Consider the following 19,242-nt stretch of genomic DNA (forward strand, 5'->3'; position numbering starts at 1 on the left):
ACTTTAATGAGTCTTGTAGTTGAAAAATACTTTATGGTGGGCCAGAGTGATGATCTTTCACTGTGTTGTTAAGTAACTATCATTAACTCTAACCAAAATCTTAATCAAAGTGATGAAAGCCTTAATAAGAATTTTAGAGAAAGTGAGAGTTTGATAGCTTCTGAGCATGATAACAGTATACTTATGATTTTGACACCCTTGAGGGATCAAGATATTGATAGCAAAGAGCATGCGCTGTCATCTTTCTTGCCAGAGTTTTTTTTTTTATTATTTTTATTTTTATTTTATTTGTATACCATCATTGATTCATGCTGCAATATGTTCCAAAAAAATGTATACAATGTTCAGTGATTGAAGGAATTCAAAAGCAAACAGACAACAGATAATTGATTCACATATCCTGTTTCAAATCCATGTCAAAGTATAGATAAAGGAGATTTCTTACAATAAGTAACACTTATTCTATATAAACTGGGCCACATTAAGCTTAATTGTGAACTTCTTGTTTGGTTTCATTTTCCATAACTAGTGTTTTTATTGCTGATCTGCAAGCTGTGGTGATTGCTGTTCCATAGGATCAAGAAGAGGTACTCTTTGAATCTTGGTGACTTCTTCATAGCCATCAATACTGGGCTTTATGTATACATTGAAGATTATGTTATTAAAGATGGTGAGAAGAACCAGCGCAAAAGCAGAATATGCTAGAAATGATGTAGAGATCTCCGGCATTTCTTCAGTTCTCATTCTAATTATCCATTCTCTATCCTTCTTCGGTTCTGCAATATCGACATAGAGAAACGGAATCATATATACTAAAGAAACCGGAAGATATAATCAACTTAAGTTTCTACAAACACTAAATGGATCATAATTGCGAATAAAACTAAATTATTATGAAAAGACTAAAAGAAGAAGAAGAAGAGGATGAGAAGAACCAGGGGCAGAAGTGGTTGGTCTTCTCCGGGGGAGGGTGTCCTTCTGGGAGAGTAACTCTAGTTGCTGGTCCAACTTTTTTAGTGCTTCTCGGGCATTGTTTTCATTAATCTTAAACTGGGATTCCTCGCTCTCTGCTATGCTGGCACGCCAACTACTGCTTCTCCGTGGATTTATATGCTTGAATTTGATATCGCGATGAAACAGTGATGAAGAACAAGAGCTGAATCCTGTTAGTGCAAACATTGCAGCAGCAGCAGCACAAAAAAGATATAATGTAAGCCGCTGGTATTGAAGAAGAATATAGTGAAGTACCTGCCAAGAGTTATGGATAACAAGCTGAAGAAATTGCAGCCATGTTGCAGAAATATCTCATTGCTTTAAGATCCGTGTCCTATCACATGAGTTGTCTTCAATCAAATGGACCCTACAATAACAACAGAAATCAGAAGTTCTTATATGGTTTACAGATGCTAGAGTATGAAAGAACCATGAGGGTTCACACACTCAAATTTGAATTGATTGAGTCATAAGAATAATTGAATATTCCTTTTTCAGATTTCCAGCATCAGAATTAGCAGAAAATTGAATATAGGAGAGACTTGAGTGTATCTATGGTAACAGAATACGCAATTGCTTCAAAATTTTGAAATAGGAGCTAATAATATAATTCAGCAAGCTCCGTATAATTTATATGTATGCTTCTGATCATGAACAGAATCTCAATAAGATATTCTTCAATGAATTTTATTTGTTGTATGAGAGCCTCTTCCATGTAGTGAGCTCTGAATGGCGTGATAAAAAGTATTATTGTATATTCTCCAAGCCAACTGGTCTTCCCAAGAAGTGGTTGCTGATAAGTTCCCAACTGACCAACTTAAATGGCGTGGCAAGATTGGTCATCAGGAGCTGTTCACTTTTTCTTTGTGACCTTTGGGTTCTTGCATAATCGGATGCTTGAAGGAGTGATCTCCACCAGCTCATCTTCTTCAATGTATTCTATGCAGTCATCCAAGCTAAGAGTCAAGGGTGTATCAAGCACAACTGCACAAGTAGAGTGAACAAAGATTAGCTAACCCCGGATACCATGACTATGCCTGACTAGACTGGAACAATAAGGCACAAAGCGTTGGGTTCTGACCACAAATACGGGGTTTCACAAAACTGACTAGCAAATCTGATTATATTATTGATTTAAGTGTGCAATGCAATAATTTAATGCAATAACACTAATATCTACCAAGAGCTATGACTAGTTATATGAAAACCACCAGAAAGGATAGCTGATACAAACCCGAGTTAGATCAAAGTATCATTAGATAATCATTTACTCTGTCTGGAACATTAAGGCCAAGCATAAGTTAATACAAATTGAGCTTATCTACAGATCATCAAGTTATTTCCTGTCAAAATTTAGGTTTTGAGGTCACCTGTCTGTTCTTTGTTTGATCGAATATTTGTTGCAGCCTTCTTCTTGCACACATTAAGAGACAAATCACCAGGTCTTTGATGGATACCTACAATCTGACCTTTGTATACTTCTACACCTGGGCCAACAAACATCTGTCCCCTTTCTTGTGCACTAAAAAGGGCATAAGAGGTGGTTGTTCCATTTTCAAAAGCAACCTACATGACAAATTTCATTTGTTCAGGTTTCTGATATCCTAAATTATCAAGCTGTCGACAAGAAGGTTTAAAAAAAGCGGTAAATTAGATATAATCATCTCTTACCAAGGATCCTTGATCCCTTGTGCTAATATCTCCAGCCCAAGGCCCATAGGCATCAAATACTGTGTTAAGAACCGCTGTACCACGTGAAGCTGTTAGGATTGAATTTCGCAGTCCAAGAAGACCTCGTGTGGGAATCTTATACTTGAGCAAGGATGTTCCCTCCGACCTACATGATTCAATGGAAATGCTATTAGTCCACCAACAAAAGAAGCACAGAGGGAAAAAAAATTAAGGCAAGGATACACCAAATCTTGCTATGAGATCACAATCTGAAGGATCAAACTACAAACTTTAAGAGCAAAACAATTTTATGTTCCTTCAATAATACACAGAAAGATGTAGAAGTTCATAAAAACACAGCATTCCTTGGAATAATGTTGGAATACGATGGTAGAAATTTTGGTCAATTTCATAAGGGCCAAAATAAAGCAAAATGCAATATATAAGGAAGTTTGCTTAATTAAATTCAATGCAAAATCATGCTAGTTGGTGAATACTAATTTTAGATTTGATACCAGATGCCATAAGTACTAACATTTAGTCTAGCAGATGATCCAAGGAGGTCCAGGCCAACATCAGTGGCCATATAAACAATTTTATACAGCAAGTACCCATTGAAGATGGGCCCTGTAAAAACCACTAGAGAAGTGGAGGATAGTTTGAGTGGCACCCATTTCTCTAGATGATATATTTTACAATCAAATCTCTGCATAATCCAAAAACAATATCTATGATGTGGAATGCAGACGAGAACTTCATAAAAATATAAATAATAATATAGCTCTATTCATCTGGCCTAAAAAGTACGATCTGTGACACCACAACCCACTGGCCATAATAAGATGATGGTTGCCGACTCCTTTAGTAGGTTGGGCTGGGTCCAAGTTGACCTCATTTTAGTTGTGATTGGAAGTCGACCTCAACCAATACATGATCCACATGGCACCAAAGTTCACTTTAGTTTTGCACATGCTATGAAGAAGACTGCCAAGACAAAAGAATAGGGCACATCTTTAAGTGAATTATTATTTTACTTAAGCGTAGCCAGTGTCATCTTCTTTCTCTTATGCAAGAGTCATCCAACAATTGGAAGATCTCAAGAAGCATGTAAAAGGAGAAGAAGGTAGACACAAACCCAATTCCTTGCATATCAAACATTTGCCCTCGCCTTTTCCCCAGAAGTTCGACCACAGGTCCCATATATTCTTCTGGTACCTCCACAGTAGCAATCTGCAGCCAATCCAGAGTGAGAATTTATAAGAATAAGGCTATCTGACTATTTACTTGGAAATAAAACAAGGTGGAATTCAAAGTTCAAAACAGCATAAAAAGAAATCATTCTCAGAAGAAACTTAGGTTTATGATGCAAAGATAATGATGAATATGCTCATCTTCACTTGAAAGTCTATCCAAAAGAAAGTTCACCTCGTACGGTTCCAACAGCTTGTCATCTACCCTCTTGCTAATAACCTTGGGTGGACCTACCATAAACTCATATCCTTCTCTTCGCCTAAGATATCACCAAGGGATTAATAAATTAAATATGGGTAATAATTTGCAGAAAATACAAATAAACTTAACACAAACTACATTTGAAATTACATGTTTTCTATTAAGATGGTGATATGCAATGTGCCCCTCCCGCTAACAATAAATGTGTCAGCTGTTTCTCCATCTTCAACTTTCATGGCTAAATTCCGCTCAAGTTCGCGATAAAGCCTATCTCGAAGGTTGCGACTGGTTACATATTTTCCCTGTTGACAAAATAAAATTGTCATGCAACCACCTCTTTTGATGCACAGAAGTTTCACAAAATAAAATGTGTCAGCTGTTGTCAGATCATAAAATGCAGCTACTCTAAACAAGCAGTCCATGATAACAACCTTCTATAGGAGATAGAAAATCATCTCTTTTGATGCACAGAAGATTCCAATGCAACAGCAATAAAAAGATAATATTCTCAAATACGATATGAATTTTTAAAAATAACTACCTTCATAGGTTTATCTTGATGGCATATTTAATCATCAATTTGACGTAGTATAAACTAGGAATCAGATGACAAAACATATGAATCTTAGTGCATAGGAAGTAGAAAAGCCCATGTTAACTCTGGACTTAGGTGTGCAGACGCACACAAATTGGATGACGTACTTCTAACTCATTAGAATTTAATGTGCAATAATATATATATAGGCTTTTGTAAAGTATTTACCTCTCGACCAACAAAAGGTGAAGTGTTTATTGTAAAAGACATTCTCACAGTGGGCTCCTCCACTTTAATGGAAGGTAATGCAGTGCCAGAACTTCTATCAGCGATTGTCTCCCCAATCTACAAAATGAAAGAGAGCAAAGGAAGCTTCCTTTATTAAGAAAATAATAATAAAAGTAGCTGCTGCACTGTATAACAATGTAGTTACACTGATTAGAGTTCATATGGAAAATTTCCACATTGATGCCAACATAAATAAATAAATGATTGCTAAGGTACTCACCATTATGTCACTGACACCACAGACTGCACAAATGTCACCAGCTTCAACACTTTCAGCAGGAACTCTACTGAAATTCTCATACACAAAAAGCTCACTAATTTTAGCAAGTCTACATGTTTCATCTGAGGTGCACACCTACAGTAGGAAATTGTTTGCATTAATACTATAATTATATCAGAAATAGTTGGCAAGCAAATTGATGTCAAATCCTATGACAAAGATTACATTAAGCTGGCACCATTACCACATAAATATCAGCAAAGAGTCATAAAGACGAGTCTTCCAGACATAGCTTTGACCCTCTCTCATCCCCTACTTCCCCCAATAGAGCCCCGAATTTTCCCATATTTAGGGAATTAGCAAGGTATTTATTCTTAAATTGTACTCAATGTTCAATGCATGATAATTAAATAGCATATGCAAAGGGACATATACATATTTATGTCTGTCTGCACATATGTACACATTTTCATAGTTGAAGAATTTTACCTTCACTTCCATTCCTTTTTTCAATTCCCCAGCATGCAGACGCCCAATTGCAATTCTACCTTTATGCTCATCATATTCAATATTGGTCACCTACAATTTGGAGAACATAAACTTATAACATGGACACTTTACCACAACATATATATTAAAAACTAATCAAACATGAAAGAAGTAAATAAATAAATAAAATATCTATTATTGGCTTTCAAGAACATTCTGCCTTAGACTCAACAATGAATGGATAAAAAGAGAGCAATACTTGACCAAGCTAGAAGTTATATCAATGCCATGCAGATATTCAGATGAGATAAAGGAACTCAAGGTTCCCCGATAAGAACTTCCAACATATGATACACAATGGATGCTTGGCCATCCAAGTATAAAACTTTTCCAGAGTCCGGACTTCACTGTAACAAAGATTTCTCTTATTCTTTAAATAACAGCCCTTTTTCTTGGAAATTAAAAATAAACTACACAAGCTGTCAAAAGGCCAATCCATAAAGCAAGAATGCTAACTAAGACCTTTTTGTGGAGAAAAAACATATAATTTGGGATAGATAAAATAATATCAGAAATCAATGAAGAAGAGCATAAATAACCATAATTTTCTGGATTATATCTATTACGGCAAATGGAAAAGTACTAACAAGCATTTGCAGTGGGCCATCTTTGTTAATAGATGGTTCTGGTATGCATCTTAGGATAGCCTCAAAAAGTGGTCCCAGATCATCTGCAAGATCATCTGGAGATAGTCCGGCCTTTCCCTTGATACCACTTGCATATATAGCTTGAAAATCACACTGCAATATTGCATAATAGCAAGAAGTCAAGTTAAATAGAATTTGTTTATGACGTGAAGAGAGGATCATCATTACCTGTTCATCAGTTGCGTTTAACTCAATAAAAAGTTCAAATGTAGAATTAATCACAAAGTCTGGACGGGCTGAAGGCCTATCAATCTTGTTAACAACTACTACAACTGCATGTCCAAATTCTAAAGCTTTCTTCAAGACAAATCTAGTTTGAGGCATTGGCCCTTCTACAGAATCTACCTGCAAAATTAATAAAATAGGATTAGTCAATTTGGCGGATTGTAATCCATAAAAATTTTACAAACCATCATATTAAAAAGTAGGCCAACACGAAATTAAGTGTACGAGGGATGAGTCGGATGACATCAGAAATAGCATTAAAAGGAGTAAGAGAAATTTAAAGCATCAGGGCCCACCTCAATATGGGATCCATTTCAAAAACTACAAAAGTGAATAGGGAACTGATGATGTTCTAACCAAGCTTCTGAACTTCAATTCAATCGTCAACAAGGAAAAAGAAAACATTTTCTTTAGTATATTATTCAGAATATTGCCATACATGTTGCAGTCAGTGCTTATTAGATAAAAGCATTTTGAAATCACTCGCTAATTCAATCCAAATATAGTTTCTATGACCATGATAAATGACATAAAAGAGCTGATAAGAAAGTGCATCTAAGGGAGCTTCATGGGTAGACAAAAATCAGTAGCAATTCTACTCCAAAGATTATGCTATGAAGTGCAGGTATTGTACCACTAAAAGAACGCCTTCAACCATGTTCAGAACACGTTCCACTTCCCCACCAAAATCTGAGTGACCTGGAGTATCGATGATATTAATCTTGGTCCCTTTGTAGAATATTGATGTGTTCTTACTAAGAATTGTAATTCCTCTTTCCCGTTCCAGATCATTTGAGTCCATTATCCTCTCCTGCACAAATTGGTTATCACGGAAAACCTGCAAAAGCAACCAAATAATGGTTACCTCTAATGGAATAATGTGCTATTTTTCCTATTGTCTATGACAGTGTAATTCTCTCAAAAACTTAAAGTTAAGAATGAGATTTGAATGAGCCAGAAATTCATGGGAAGTTTTCATATTAAGTTATTTCACATGTTTGAGGAAAAAAAATGATAATCATAATGCCACTCCATATAAATTCTTTAATATGTACTAAACTTCCATGAAGGACTACAGGTCTACAGCACGTGGGGTCAACTCCAATTGAGAAACCCACAGCATAACAAATATACAGCTTCTTGTCACAAATGATTATGTAGATCTGCGCAATTTTATTGATGATAATGATTTGTGGTTTTTTAGTTTTATCCATCAAAGCTAAAAAACAGACTAAAGAGAAGAAGCCCAGAACATGTTAAAAACAAACATCCAAGTTGATAAGGTCCTTAAGTTTGTCTAACTAATTCTTAGAGTACAATAGGGCAGATAAACAAAGTATGGTTTTGATATTTAAATCCCATCTAGAGCCCAAACTTCGATTTCAGTATGTTTTATGAATAGTTAGTTAACACTAATTAGTCAAATAATCACAGATATGAAGATAAATGGAAGCTAACCAAGCTTATACCTAGGTACCAATAAAAAAATGTAGAAAAGAAACCATACTGAAGATATCTAGTAACTAAATGCATCTCTATGCAAAATTTTCACCACTCTAGCTTGAGTTGTACACTTGTACCAGATATAGTCTCATTGACATGAACCAAATATCAGTAGTTCACTAAACATTCAAATTGATTTTGATCAATAACATAAACTATTAGGAACCATCAATCATTAGAAGCATGGACTTTACCTTTGCTTGCTTCAACATAGCATCCACTAAAGTTGTTTTACCATGATCAACATGAGCAATAATTGCTATATTTCTCACATCTCTTCTTGTCATTAACTTCTTCTTCCCTACTGCAATGGCAAATGGCAATGTCAAAACTCTAATAACAAAGATAACTAAGTCAGAAAAAAAAATTATCAATAAAGGGGATTAATCTATAGTTGAAAAGGACAAACATAATTAAATGTTTGATCAAATAAGAACATATTAAATGTTTAAACCATATACGTACAAGATGAAACTATATCTGCTCATTCAGAAAACAATTGTCTTCCAAATTTTTTTAATGCATACCCCATAGACTTCAGAATTTGTCCAAGAATAAAAACAAGGGCATATTTAGCATCTCACTTCATTGATCCGCGTCTAATTCACAAAATCCCAATCTTTTCACACATTTTCACAATTCACAGGCCACAACATTTCAAGAATCAGAAAGAAACTCAACAAGCCGCAAGCAGAGAATAATAATTTAACAATACCAGAGGCAGTCTCCGTCGTGGAAGAGGTGGAACATCGGATAGTTCCTCGACCAAACGATCTCGAAAAACAACTTCGATTTCCGCGCGCTTTCAATGCGAAAGATGGGCAGAAGCTTCTACCAGAAACCCCCTTAACGAAAGAAAGGGCAAATGGAGCTTCTCTTGGGCTAGGGTTTACAGAGAGACGGCCAAAAGAAGGGCGAAAGCTCACCGCCGTCTCCATTGCTTCCAAGCTGAGAACTCGAGCGCGAAGGGATTTCGCAGGAGAGGCTCTTATTGACTGAGGATTAGTGAGTGAGTTATAATTTATACAATCAATGAATTCTGTGTGTGGTGTGCCGTCGGAACCGTATAGAAGACTAGTGAACTTGGCTGTGATGCTCATGTAAAAGTTCGAAGTGGTAAAAAGGTCTTGCGTTTAACCGGTTCCGCAAGAACAACATAACTCTTCTAAGGATTGGCTTAAGACTCTTCACCTGTTGCTTGTGGTCTAGCACTCACAAAATGTCTCTGTTTTATTTATTTTGGTTTAAATGTGAATAATAACTCTGAATGAAGCTTAATAACGTTTTAAATGAATAATTTAGTAGATATATAATATATTCTAAAAATATTTCAAGGAATAATTTTAAATTTTTATAACATTTAATTTTTTTATTTATATTACTTATAATATTAATAATTAAAATTTATGCAATAAATATTTATAAAATCTTTAAAATCTAAAATATACAATATGGAATGTAAGGATTATTTAATTATATTATTTTTTATATATGATATTGTCTCAAAACTTCTCGTAAAATTTTTACAACTCTGATATTAAACCGGAGAGAATGTATCTAATGGCAATCAGTAAAACTAGTCTCCATTTTACTACAAAGAGGCAATCGACAGCATATCTTTCTGGACATAGTTATAATTATGAAGTGTGCCTGACTATTATCTTTAAAGCAAGTGTAACATTAAAATTTTGATTGGTAACACAAAATAAAATAGTAAGACAGTAGAATAGAACAAGCTCTGGTATCCTTAACTGTCAACATAAGTTAACAGTGGATGGCAGATTTATGTTGGCCTTCACTCATAATGTTTGCAAAACTGAGTTCAATGGACAGGCGACATTTATTCACTTTTGCCATTTTGTTGAGTAGAGACGAAGTTGCGAATAACTTCCATTGCCAGCTGATGAGCGGTTTTGTTCTGCAGTCGCGCGAGTTCATCCATGGCTTCGTATGTCGAGCGGTCTGCAAATAGTTTGAGGTTCATGCGTGAAGGAGGTTCTGGAAGACCATCCCACTTCTCCACCATTTCTTGCAGTTTTTCAAAGCCCTGTAAAAAGATGCAATTAGTTATCTATTTCTTTCCCTGATAAGAAGAAAGAAATTTGAAGAGAATGGAAAACTGTCTTTAACTTTCTGAATGATCTAGTAAATCAGAAATTGTTTAGCACAGGTAATCCTTTTGTTTTAGAATCAAGACGCATTACCCAATAACTAATATTAGGTAGTTTGCAAACCATTGTCACAGGAAACAATATGAACTGGTAATCATGAGTGAGAATTCAAGGAGAATAGATGGGAAAAAAAAATGTAGTACTCACAATCCGGGTAGCAAATGTCCCAAAGGACTCGCCCTGCAAACGTTTCCTTTTCCAATTGTAGAACAGTGGCTCCAAAACCTTTTCTAGATCTTGCAACTTCACCTTATTCATAAAGCATTGCGCCAGGGTAGTCTGGTTTGGTGTTCCTCCAAGCCAGATCTGTTCAGCACAAACCGTCAAATATGATACTTTGTTATATTTTCAATAAGCTTCGGCTAGCGTTTACATGCACTTTATTCTTCATTATTGATATCCTCAATTCTAATCCATCTTTAAACGTCGGTTATAGTGTTCTGACAACAATAATACAGTATGCAAGCAACATTTAAATACCTGGTAGCTATTTGGGCCATCACCAACAAGTCCTAGCTCAGCCATGTAAGGTCTGGCACAGCCATTAGGGCAGCCGGTCACCCTTATTACAATTGACTCATTGTACTTGAGACCCACCTGAAAAAAGAGTGCCATAAAACTTGTGAATACAAGAAGTTTCCATTAATGATATGACTAAATTTACTATACATTCATTCCTTCAACATAATCAATAAGTATGGCACTACCTTGTCAAAAACAGCTCGGACGCGTTTGAGGAAATCAGGAATTCCTCTTTCAGCCTCTGTTATTGCAAGCGGGCAAAGTGGTAGAGCAGGGCATGCCATTGCAGTCAAATTGAGTGGGTCAACATACCTCGGATGCTAAAAAGAATCAACACAAATTTCAGATCAGGTGTATAACTTCCAGATGTTAATCAAGTGTTGTTTGTATATGTGCATCTTCTCAAGCAAACCACAGAGAAAACATAGAGACCAATTGAACTCATTGGTGATTATGAAACTCTAGGCATGGTTTCTGTATTCTAGACATCAACAAGAACAAGCAATTTTTACCAGCAGACCAGCTTGTGCAAGTGCTGTGGTGATGGGTCGTCTCCATGAGCGGCGAATATCACACAAGATTATGTTCTGGTTTGGTGTAAGACGGACATTCAAGTTATACTTTTCAATAATTTCTCTTAAAGTTTTCTTCATTTTCCCTCCAATGCGTCCATTATCAACATGCAGTCCACAAAACATTGCCCCATCTCCCTGTAAAAAATGCCCATAAAGATCAGAAGACATCAATAACTTTCCCACTCTTCTATGTTTCTGGATCAGATAGGAGGATGACTGTGAGCGTGAAACTTCAGATCAAATTTTTCATATGTATTCAGATCAAAGCCTACTTTAGAGCATATGCCCATACTAACCTGTTCATGCCATCCAAGATAGTCCTTGAATTCCCATTCCGGTAAATCTCGAAAGGGCTCAAATTTCTTCCCATAGTACTGCTCGACAGCACTGCGAAACTTGTCGATTCCCCACTGGCTGATCAAATACTTCATTCGACTGTATTTTCGGTCATCCCTTCTCCCGTTCTCTCTTTGAGTGGCAACAATTGCTTTTATAGCATACAGGATATCTTCCTTTGGCACATATCCAAGGGGTTCACCAAGACGAGGGAATGTGGTTTCCACTCTGTGTGTTCTCCCCATGCCACCTCCTACCTGAAATGACATACATTTATATAGCAGTTTAACATTACCATCTGGCAAGTGAAACCAAGGTAATAGAAACCTTCACTTACATAGATATTAAATCCTTGAGGTTCTCCATCACTATCAGAAATGACAACAACACCAATGTCGTTGGTCAAAATATCCACAGAATTATCTGTAGGAACTGTCACTGCAATCTTGAATTTCCGTGGCAGGAACTGAGTTCCATAAATTGGTTCTGGAGAATCAGGAAAATTTGTTCCATGGGAATTATCATTGCGAGCTTCTACCACCTCTGGAGGTTCTGCTGACATGATCTTTTCCCCATCCACCCAGAGATCATAATAAGCACCAGACTGAGGTGTGAGAAGTGCAGCGATATTGTCTGCAGTCTCCTGAGCAAATAAGTACTCTTTTTTCACATAAGGAGCTGCAGGTGCAAGAACATTTCTATTCAGATCACCACATGCACCAAGAGTTGAACCCATGCTTCTGATTATCGTACTCATCACAGTTTTTAGGTTGTTCTTTAGTATGCCATGAAGCTGAAATGTTTGTCTAGTGGTTAGCCGAAGTGTCCCAATGCCAAATTCATCAGCCAGATCATCCATAGCCAAATAGAGCTTATTATGAACTTTGCCACATGGATTCTTTGTCCGAAGCATAAATTGATAAGATTTTACACCCCGTTCATCCCTGTTAGTTTGTTGATAACTTCCATGAAATTTGATTAGTTGTGTGGCAGCCTCATTTATGTTAGGAGTTTCTGATTGCAACTCCTCATTCAAAGGAAATCTAAGGAAGTTGCTTTGCTCCTTGAACAGCTCTACTTTACTTCGCTTTACCTCAGAAGAGCCTGGCTTTATTGGCTGCATGCAAAAAATAAAGCGCTAAGCAAATAAATAAACAATCAATACCCATTGCAATACTTCTCAAAGTCCAGTGAATTGCGTGGTAAGCTGCCACTGGTAAATGAAATACGATGTGCTGAGTAGTAACTCAGACAGTAACCAGCGAAGAAGCAAATGAGACCAGCCAAAGAACAGAAACCTATACTCAAACATTTTTTTCTAATAGCAAGCCTAGAACAAATGATGATACTAATACAGCCAATTGTCAGCCAACTGATCCATTGCCCTCTACAGTAGCGTCATGTGATCATAAAGCAAGCTAATGTGGACCAGGTAGCAAGTGGGAGAAGTAGCTAATAATAGTCTTCAAGAAAATGAAGGTTAAATTCATTTCAAGATTAGGAATAGAATATTCGTGACATCAATCCTTAGCAAAGTAGGGAAAAAAAAACAATTAAGGGATGCCATCAAACTATGAATGGAGGCATATCAATTTCTAAAGATCAACACCAGCATAGCTCAAAAGATTAGCTGCTTCACAGTAAATTAAGGAGATGGTCATTGAACTAAATTATGAAGTGCAGCAAGCAATAAGTTAGTCAAAGGTACAGGTCTCAAGAAGAGATGTAGATTTCAATAAAATCAAATGAGTAAGAAATTGCAGACAAATACAAAATCATTTTTGCAATAAGATCTCATATCTTATAACCAAGAGGATTTGAAAGAAACATTGCCAACATATACATTGTAAAAAGTTCTCCCCAAATATGATATATTATAAGAGAAACCGAAGGTCCTCAGATTCTAAACATAGCCTTCTGAAAGTACAGAAATGCCACTTTAATTTTTCAGACAATTTGATTGTGTCAGATTAGTGAATATGGCAAATCATAGGCAAGAGATAAGAACAGCAATGGTGGCAAGACACATACAATAAATCTATGAAATTCCATTACACCATGATGAACATGTGAATTCAAACGTCATCATCAAGAAAGAACGTAATTTCAATTTCAAGTTTACTATGATGCATTGTCCCACACAAGGCAAATAATAAGCTGCACCCCCCCCACCCACACCCACACAAAAAACATTTCCTAAAAGCAGAACCTTTTCATAAGTGAATAAATACAAATTTCCACAACAAACATCCATAACAACAAAACATAGAATATCAAGTACGTTGAATACGAAGGCACAGCATCTAAAACTTTTAGACATGTATAAATGTTGATACGCAACTCGTATTTCACATTAAGACAAATGGCTCAACACCTTCTCTATGACATCTACGCAACAGAACACATCAACTTTTTCAAGTTTCACAAAGGAACAAGCAAGGAGTTGAGCTATATTTCATTCCTAAATAGACACACATAAACTTTGTCATCCATCCATCATAGTTTCACAAATCAAACCCAATTTTACCACAAAAACTAGGCAAAAAGATAAACTTTTCATCAAAAGAATACAACTTTACCCCAAAAACCAATCCAAAACAATTCAAGATAAAAAATTTAAGCACGAGCAAACCATAAATCTCACCGTAGACACAGCGCTTATAACTGAAGAAGAAGAAGAAGAAGAAGAAGAGGAAGAGCTCGCCGGCAAAGAAGCCACGGATGCAACCCTCACAGATGCACGCAAAGGAGCCAATCCCACCGGCCTGAGCCCGAGAAACCTATGCATTTGGACTGCCGAATCCTTTGCAGATCCGACCATCGTGGCCGCCATCGCCGTCGCCTGAAAACCCTGGATAACCAAAAACTCGATGGAGAAGCGTGAGATATTTCGATCTTTTGGTGGGCGAGAGAAAGAAACAGTCAAGTAGCCGCCCTAAAAACAAACATTTTCAGCTGAAGTCAGAGGGGGTATATAATAAGAAAAAAGGGGAGTGATAATATCAAAGACCACTCCTGATGGCTGAGATTGAGAAGAGGATTCTTGTTCTCATGCTTTACGGATTGGGTTCATTGAATGTGGACATTATTCGATTTGGGGATGAGAGGATTCAAATTTACTACTCTTGACTTTATATTTTTTTATTTTAATTAAATTAACCTCTCAAGACCAAATTGAACACAATATACAGTAATACTGTTTTCCATAAATTATTTTCCTTAGTCCCTCTTTAAATTTGTTATATTTGCTTGCCAGAGAATTTTTTTTTATTTGAAAAATGGATAAAACCTCCATATTAAGAATTGAAAAGAGACAATAAAAACGTGCACTAGCATTGGAAGCCGATAAGGTACAATACAGAAAAAAAAACTAAAAATCAATAAAAATAACAAAGATAAAAGACACACAAGCCCTAGTAAGACTAGAGACCTTGCTCTCTACTCAACTAATTGCTCTTCACCTGGGATTGTATGCTGTCATAAGAACTTCAGTTTGCATTTGCCTATCACAATCAGGTCTTCCAATCTTGTCTACTTAGTCTGTAGAGCTGCATCAACTCATGACAGAAATATGAAAATATATTTAACAATGACAGTTGATGTGATTTAGTGTTTATGATGAAAATGCGAGCATTTTTTTTTAGCCAAATATTCCAAATGATAGTCTTTAAAAATGACATTCCTAACCTCTCAAGATGGAAGTTGAGGTTGCCATCTAATGTTGGAGGATCCAAATTTCGGTGGCAAAGCATATTTGATCAAATATAAAAATAAGTTGTGCCACCTAAATTTGATCTTTACCTTTATATACAAATATAAAAATATTTTAATCTTTGATATATATTATATAGAGATTTGAAATAGATTAAAAATATTTAATTTATATCTCTTTAAAATTAAAATTAAAATGTTGTAAGTAAAATTAAATTTTATATAGTAGTAATTCATTTATCACACAAGTAAAAATTATTTTTAAAAATTGAATAAATAAGAAGAAAACATACTCATGACATGTTTTATATAAAGCAGCAGCGCAATAACAACACAAATTCACTAGCAGTGAAAAATTGAGGGTGATTCCTTGAAGCTTGTCCATATTTATAAAAAAGTAAAATTTTAAAATGGTTAGTAATTTTGTTATTTATGAGAGAGAACATGTAAAAACTTAATTTTATTATTAAATAAGGAAAAGAATTGACTAAACTTGGTGGAAAGATTTAAATTTAAAAAATAAATGCAAATTAATGATGAAGTATGGGAAAGCAAGCGCACAATCATTGACACAGTCAAATGGTTGCATTGTCTTTAAGAAAGGATGGGGCAAGAGGATCCTTCAGAGAAACCAAAGAGCCATCTCCCCATGCCCACATGTGAATGCTTTTTGGTTCTATTTGATTAAAAGTCTTCAGTTTTGGAGAATCTTTGTTAACAATTAACTAACAAATGAGGATATAATTAAATTAGACTTATCTCATAGCACTTAAGTATATATTAAAGCTTTTTTTTTTTTTTTTAGGAAAAGGAGCAGGCGAACCTACTAGAGATCTCAGGGCGTGCACAAATCTCAGTGGAATAAGTGGGGATGGGGCCGCGCTTACGTGGGCGCTGGAACCACCCGTACACAACTACTATTCATAACTCCCAGCAATGTGCCCTCAGCCGAGAATAGAACTCTCACCATTCGGTGAGAGCTCTATCGGTGACCCGTGTACCAATAGACCCAAAGGTCGTTGGCAAGTATATATTAAAATTAACAAACACAGTATATATATATATATATATGTTAAGCCACAAATGATGCCCCATAAATATTAATTGGTATGTAGATCATTTAATTGTATATACTCATAAAAAAAAACCAAAAATTAAGACCAAAAAAAAAAAAGAATGAGTTGCATGGTTTGAGAACTAAGAAAGAGCTCATGGGGACAAAAACAATATATATATATATATGGATTGTTGTGAATTCTTGGAAGTGCATTGGATGCAGAAGATGGGGAGTTCTTGGACAATATAATGATAGATAGAATGAGAACAAAAAAAAAGGAAGAACAATAAGTGGATGAACAAGAGAAATGATGCCAAATGAGAGCCCCCACAGAGCCACTCACAAAGGCAAAATGAAATAATTATTTATGAGCAATCAAATAACATTCTATTCTCATGACAAGGAGACCCTCCAACTCCAGTGACTTGTCTTACATCACCCCAATTAAGTGAATGGATCCATTGGAAAAGTATGACGTGACTTATGACGATCAATCAATTTCATGCTCTGAAGGTTGAAACAAAAATATTATTTAAGGATCAAGAAACAGTACTGGAAGTAAACAACAAGAGCTTATCTGATTCATTTGAATAAAATGGAATCAATCTTCATATTCACAAGACTCACAGGCATTGTAACCATCAGTTATTTAATGTGTTTGGATGCATGGTTTTTCAAAGATTACACCGACACTTGTTTTTTAAGTCTAGATTCATCATTTATATATATATATATATATATCAATGTGAAGCATATAGTTGTGGATGTCTTCCTAGCCTTTTTAACTTAACAAAGTACTGAGAATGGTTCACTGTTCTTTCATGCATGCATAGGAGTGAAACTGAGTTTCTAATTATATAGAAACTCTGCACATATATAAATAAATATATATATATATATATGTGTGTGTGTGTGTGTGTGTGTGTGTGTGTGTGTGCAGTGGAGAGTGTAAGTGTTTGATTATATATCAGTTGTTTCCCTGGGCCTTTCTTGGATGATGGAAAGTGTAAATGAAGTGGAGAAAGGTGTGGAGAATGGGAAGAAATGGAGGTTCAAAAAGATATGTGTCTTCTGTGGAAGCAGGTCAGGAAACAAGCCTTCATTCAGTGAGGCAGCTCTTCAGCTTGGAAAGCAAATGGTATGAATTAATTAAAACTATATGTATATATGTTTATTTTCATTATTTAATGTGTTGAATGAATGAATAAATAAAACTATGTAGTTGTTTCTAAAACTCATCTTAATTGCAAGCATGCAGGTTGAGAGAAAAATAGACCTGGTTTATGGTGGTGGAAGTATAGGCCTGATGGGTTTAATATCTCAGACTGTATTTAATGGTGGCTGCCATGTTCTTGGGTACATAATTTAATCAACAGTAACTCATTCTTTCTCATTTTCATGTTATATATCTTGATATATATATATATATATATGATCTTGCAGGGTTATCCCTTCAGCTCTCCTTCCACTTGAGGTACATGGGGTGAAGGTTTAATTAATTATATATCATACTGAATATTAATGTTCCTAGCTAGCTATATTTCAATATGATCATTCATTTCTGTATATATGTTTTTCAGATATCAGGAGAAACTATTGGAGAAGTGAGATCAGTTGCAGACATGCATGAGAGGAAATCAGTAATGGCTAGTCATGCTGATGCTTTCATAGCTCTCCCAGGTGATGAATTTCTACATAAAAACATAATGATATAAGTATAAATTAAAGATGACATTAAATAATAATATGTTTTGTCACCTTATCTTCTTCTTCCTCTTCATCTTCTTGAGCAGGGGGTTATGGAACCATGGAAGAACTGTTAGAAATGATAACATGGTATCAACTTGGAATTCATGAGAAACCTGTGAGTTTAATTGGCTTTGCATGCATTAATTGTTTATAAAACTTTTTTCATGATGATCATTTTTTAATATATATATATATATATATTAATGGTTGTTTAGTTAATGGAGCAGGTGGGATTGTTAAATGTGGATGGTTATTATAATAGCTTGCTTGAGTTGATTGATAAAGGTTGGAAGGAAGGGTTCATTGAGGACTCTGCAAGCCAAATATTAGTGTCAGCTGAGACTGCTGAAGAGCTTATTAGAAAAATGGAGATGAATGCAATAGAGAAAATTATGAAGAAGGATGAAGGACCAAGCAACAAGATAAAATCAAATTACTAAAAAATGCCACTAATTGTGTGTCATTTCTTTATTGTAAAATAAATTCCCACCCCCTTTGATGTATTTGTATATATATAATATTATATCCTTTCCACCGCCGCAAAGGGTATTGAGTTTAAGTTAGTAGCTTCATATTTATATATAAAATACATTATACGTCCATTTTAACTCTGTTTGAATTGATTTAAAATTTATAGTTCTTAAAAAATAGATTGATCAAATATTTTAAGAAAAAACAAACAATCAATAAAATTAAAGATCTAAAAAAAAAAAAAAATCAAATGTGGGATTTATATTTTATCCTCAATGGAAGATAATAAAGCACTAGAGACCAAAGACAATGGAGTGGACAAAAAAGTTCATGTTGTACTCTAAACACCAGTGGTTTTTTTTTTATTATTATTTATAAAGTGGACAAATACAGAGTCAAGGGTGTGCACAAAATCATGAAGTGAACATTTAATCCTCCGCCCTCGGCCCCTCACTTGTGACTATGGAGCTCAGATGACAAACCTGAGCTCTACTAGGAGAATTTATACTTAGAGTAATAAAATGCTAAACTGAGCTATGAGTTTTTGTTTTTCTTCTTAAGTTGCTA

General features: G+C 35.3%; 4 protein-coding genes across 6 annotated transcripts; 1 reads left to right on the forward strand and 3 right to left on the reverse strand.

Moving 5' to 3' along the window:
• Window positions 1-351: 351 nt before the first annotated feature.
• On the reverse strand, window positions 352-1,836 carry LOC120249262. The gene is made up of 3 exons (XM_039257770.1): window positions 1,807-1,836; window positions 936-1,248; window positions 352-776 (listed from the first exon to the last, which is right to left on the reverse strand). The coding sequence occupies exons 1-3, from the start codon at window positions 1,834-1,836 to the stop codon at window positions 535-537; spliced, it is 585 nt and encodes a 194-aa protein (XP_039113704.1). The 3' UTR covers window positions 352-534.
• Window positions 1,415-9,067, reverse strand: LOC120249473 (putative elongation factor TypA-like SVR3, chloroplastic). The gene is made up of 14 exons (XM_039257989.1): window positions 8,799-9,067; window positions 8,278-8,387; window positions 7,215-7,418; window positions 6,524-6,700; window positions 6,296-6,448; window positions 5,649-5,738; window positions 5,160-5,294; window positions 4,880-4,996; window positions 4,267-4,418; window positions 4,090-4,174; window positions 3,800-3,894; window positions 2,665-2,830; window positions 2,364-2,559; window positions 1,415-1,977 (listed from the first exon to the last, which is right to left on the reverse strand). The coding sequence occupies exons 1-14, from the start codon at window positions 9,019-9,021 to the stop codon at window positions 1,847-1,849; spliced, it is 2,034 nt and encodes a 677-aa protein (XP_039113923.1). The 5' UTR covers window positions 9,022-9,067; the 3' UTR covers window positions 1,415-1,846.
• Window positions 9,068-9,717: 650 nt separating this feature from the next.
• Window positions 9,718-14,664, reverse strand: LOC120249636 (sulfite reductase [ferredoxin], chloroplastic). The gene is made up of 8 exons (XM_039258211.1): window positions 14,332-14,664; window positions 12,025-12,804; window positions 11,648-11,944; window positions 11,289-11,486; window positions 10,962-11,096; window positions 10,735-10,851; window positions 10,402-10,560; window positions 9,718-10,130 (listed from the first exon to the last, which is right to left on the reverse strand). Exons 1-8 carry the CDS (start codon window positions 14,518-14,520, stop codon window positions 9,924-9,926), a joined length of 2,082 nt encoding a protein of 693 aa, XP_039114145.1. The 5' UTR covers window positions 14,521-14,664; the 3' UTR covers window positions 9,718-9,923.
• A 2,441-nt stretch (window positions 14,665-17,105) lies between these two features.
• On the forward strand, window positions 17,106-18,763 carry LOC120250035 (cytokinin riboside 5'-monophosphate phosphoribohydrolase LOG1-like). 3 transcript variants are annotated; one of them, XM_039258775.1, is made up of 6 exons: window positions 17,106-17,593; window positions 17,707-17,811; window positions 17,899-17,929; window positions 18,036-18,135; window positions 18,249-18,319; window positions 18,420-18,763. In XM_039258775.1, exons 1-6 carry the CDS (start codon window positions 17,466-17,468, stop codon window positions 18,642-18,644), a joined length of 660 nt encoding a protein of 219 aa, XP_039114709.1. In that variant the 5' UTR covers window positions 17,106-17,465; the 3' UTR covers window positions 18,645-18,763. The 3 variants fall into 3 exon arrangements, with proteins under 3 accessions (XP_039114709.1, XP_039114708.1, XP_039114710.1); XM_039258774.1 differs by having other exon boundaries at window positions 17,114-17,593; window positions 17,714-17,811; XM_039258776.1 differs by having other exon boundaries at window positions 17,125-17,593; window positions 17,714-17,811; window positions 18,432-18,763.
• The last annotated feature ends 479 nt before the right edge of the window (window positions 18,764-19,242 follow it).

This window comes from Dioscorea cayenensis, chromosome 19, assembly GCF_009730915.1.
Source record: "Dioscorea cayenensis subsp. rotundata cultivar TDr96_F1 chromosome 19, TDr96_F1_v2_PseudoChromosome.rev07_lg8_w22 25.fasta, whole genome shotgun sequence".
Taxonomy (NCBI): Eukaryota; Viridiplantae; Streptophyta; class Magnoliopsida; order Dioscoreales; family Dioscoreaceae; genus Dioscorea; species Dioscorea cayenensis.

Coding starts and splice junctions, on each gene's coding strand:
- LOC120249262 (XM_039257770.1), bottom strand. CDS start 1,836: ATGACCAATCTTGCCACGCCATTTAAGTTG. Junction 1,249..1,806: donor TTGCCACGCCATTTAAGTTG/GTCAGTTGGGAA, acceptor AACTCTTGGCAG/GTACTTCACTATATTCTTCT. Junction 777..935: donor ACCAACCACTTCTGCCCCTG/GTTCTTCTCATC, acceptor TCGATATTGCAG/AACCGAAGAAGGATAGAGAA.
- LOC120249473 (XM_039257989.1), bottom strand. CDS start 9,021: ATGGAGACGGCGGTGAGCTTTCGCCCTTCTTTTGGCCGTCTCTCTGTA. Junction 6,701..7,214: donor TTGAAGGCGTTCTTTTAGTG/GTACAATACCTG, acceptor TTAATTTTGCAG/GTAGATTCTGTAGAAGGGCC. Junction 1,978..2,363: donor ATCAAACAAAGAACAGACAG/GTGACCTCAAAA, acceptor CTACTTGTGCAG/TTGTGCTTGATACACCCTTG.
- LOC120249636 (XM_039258211.1), bottom strand. CDS start 14,520: ATGGCGGCCACGATGGTCGGATCTGCAAAGGATTCGGCAGTCCAAATG. Junction 12,805..14,331: donor TTATAAGCGCTGTGTCTACG/GTGAGATTTATG, acceptor TTTTGCATGCAG/CCAATAAAGCCAGGCTCTTC. Junction 10,561..10,734: donor ATGGCCCAAATAGCTACCAG/GTATTTAAATGT, acceptor TGTGCTGAACAG/ATCTGGCTTGGAGGAACACC.
- LOC120250035 (XM_039258774.1), top strand. CDS start 17,450: ATGATGGAAAGTGTAAATGAAGTGGAGAAAGGTGTGGAGAATGGGAAG. Junction 18,136..18,248: donor TGCTTTCATAGCTCTCCCAG/GTGATGAATTTC, acceptor CTTCTTGAGCAG/GGGGTTATGGAACCATGGAA. Junction 18,320..18,419: donor TTGGAATTCATGAGAAACCT/GTGAGTTTAATT, acceptor ATGGTTGTTTAG/TTAATGGAGCAGGTGGGATT.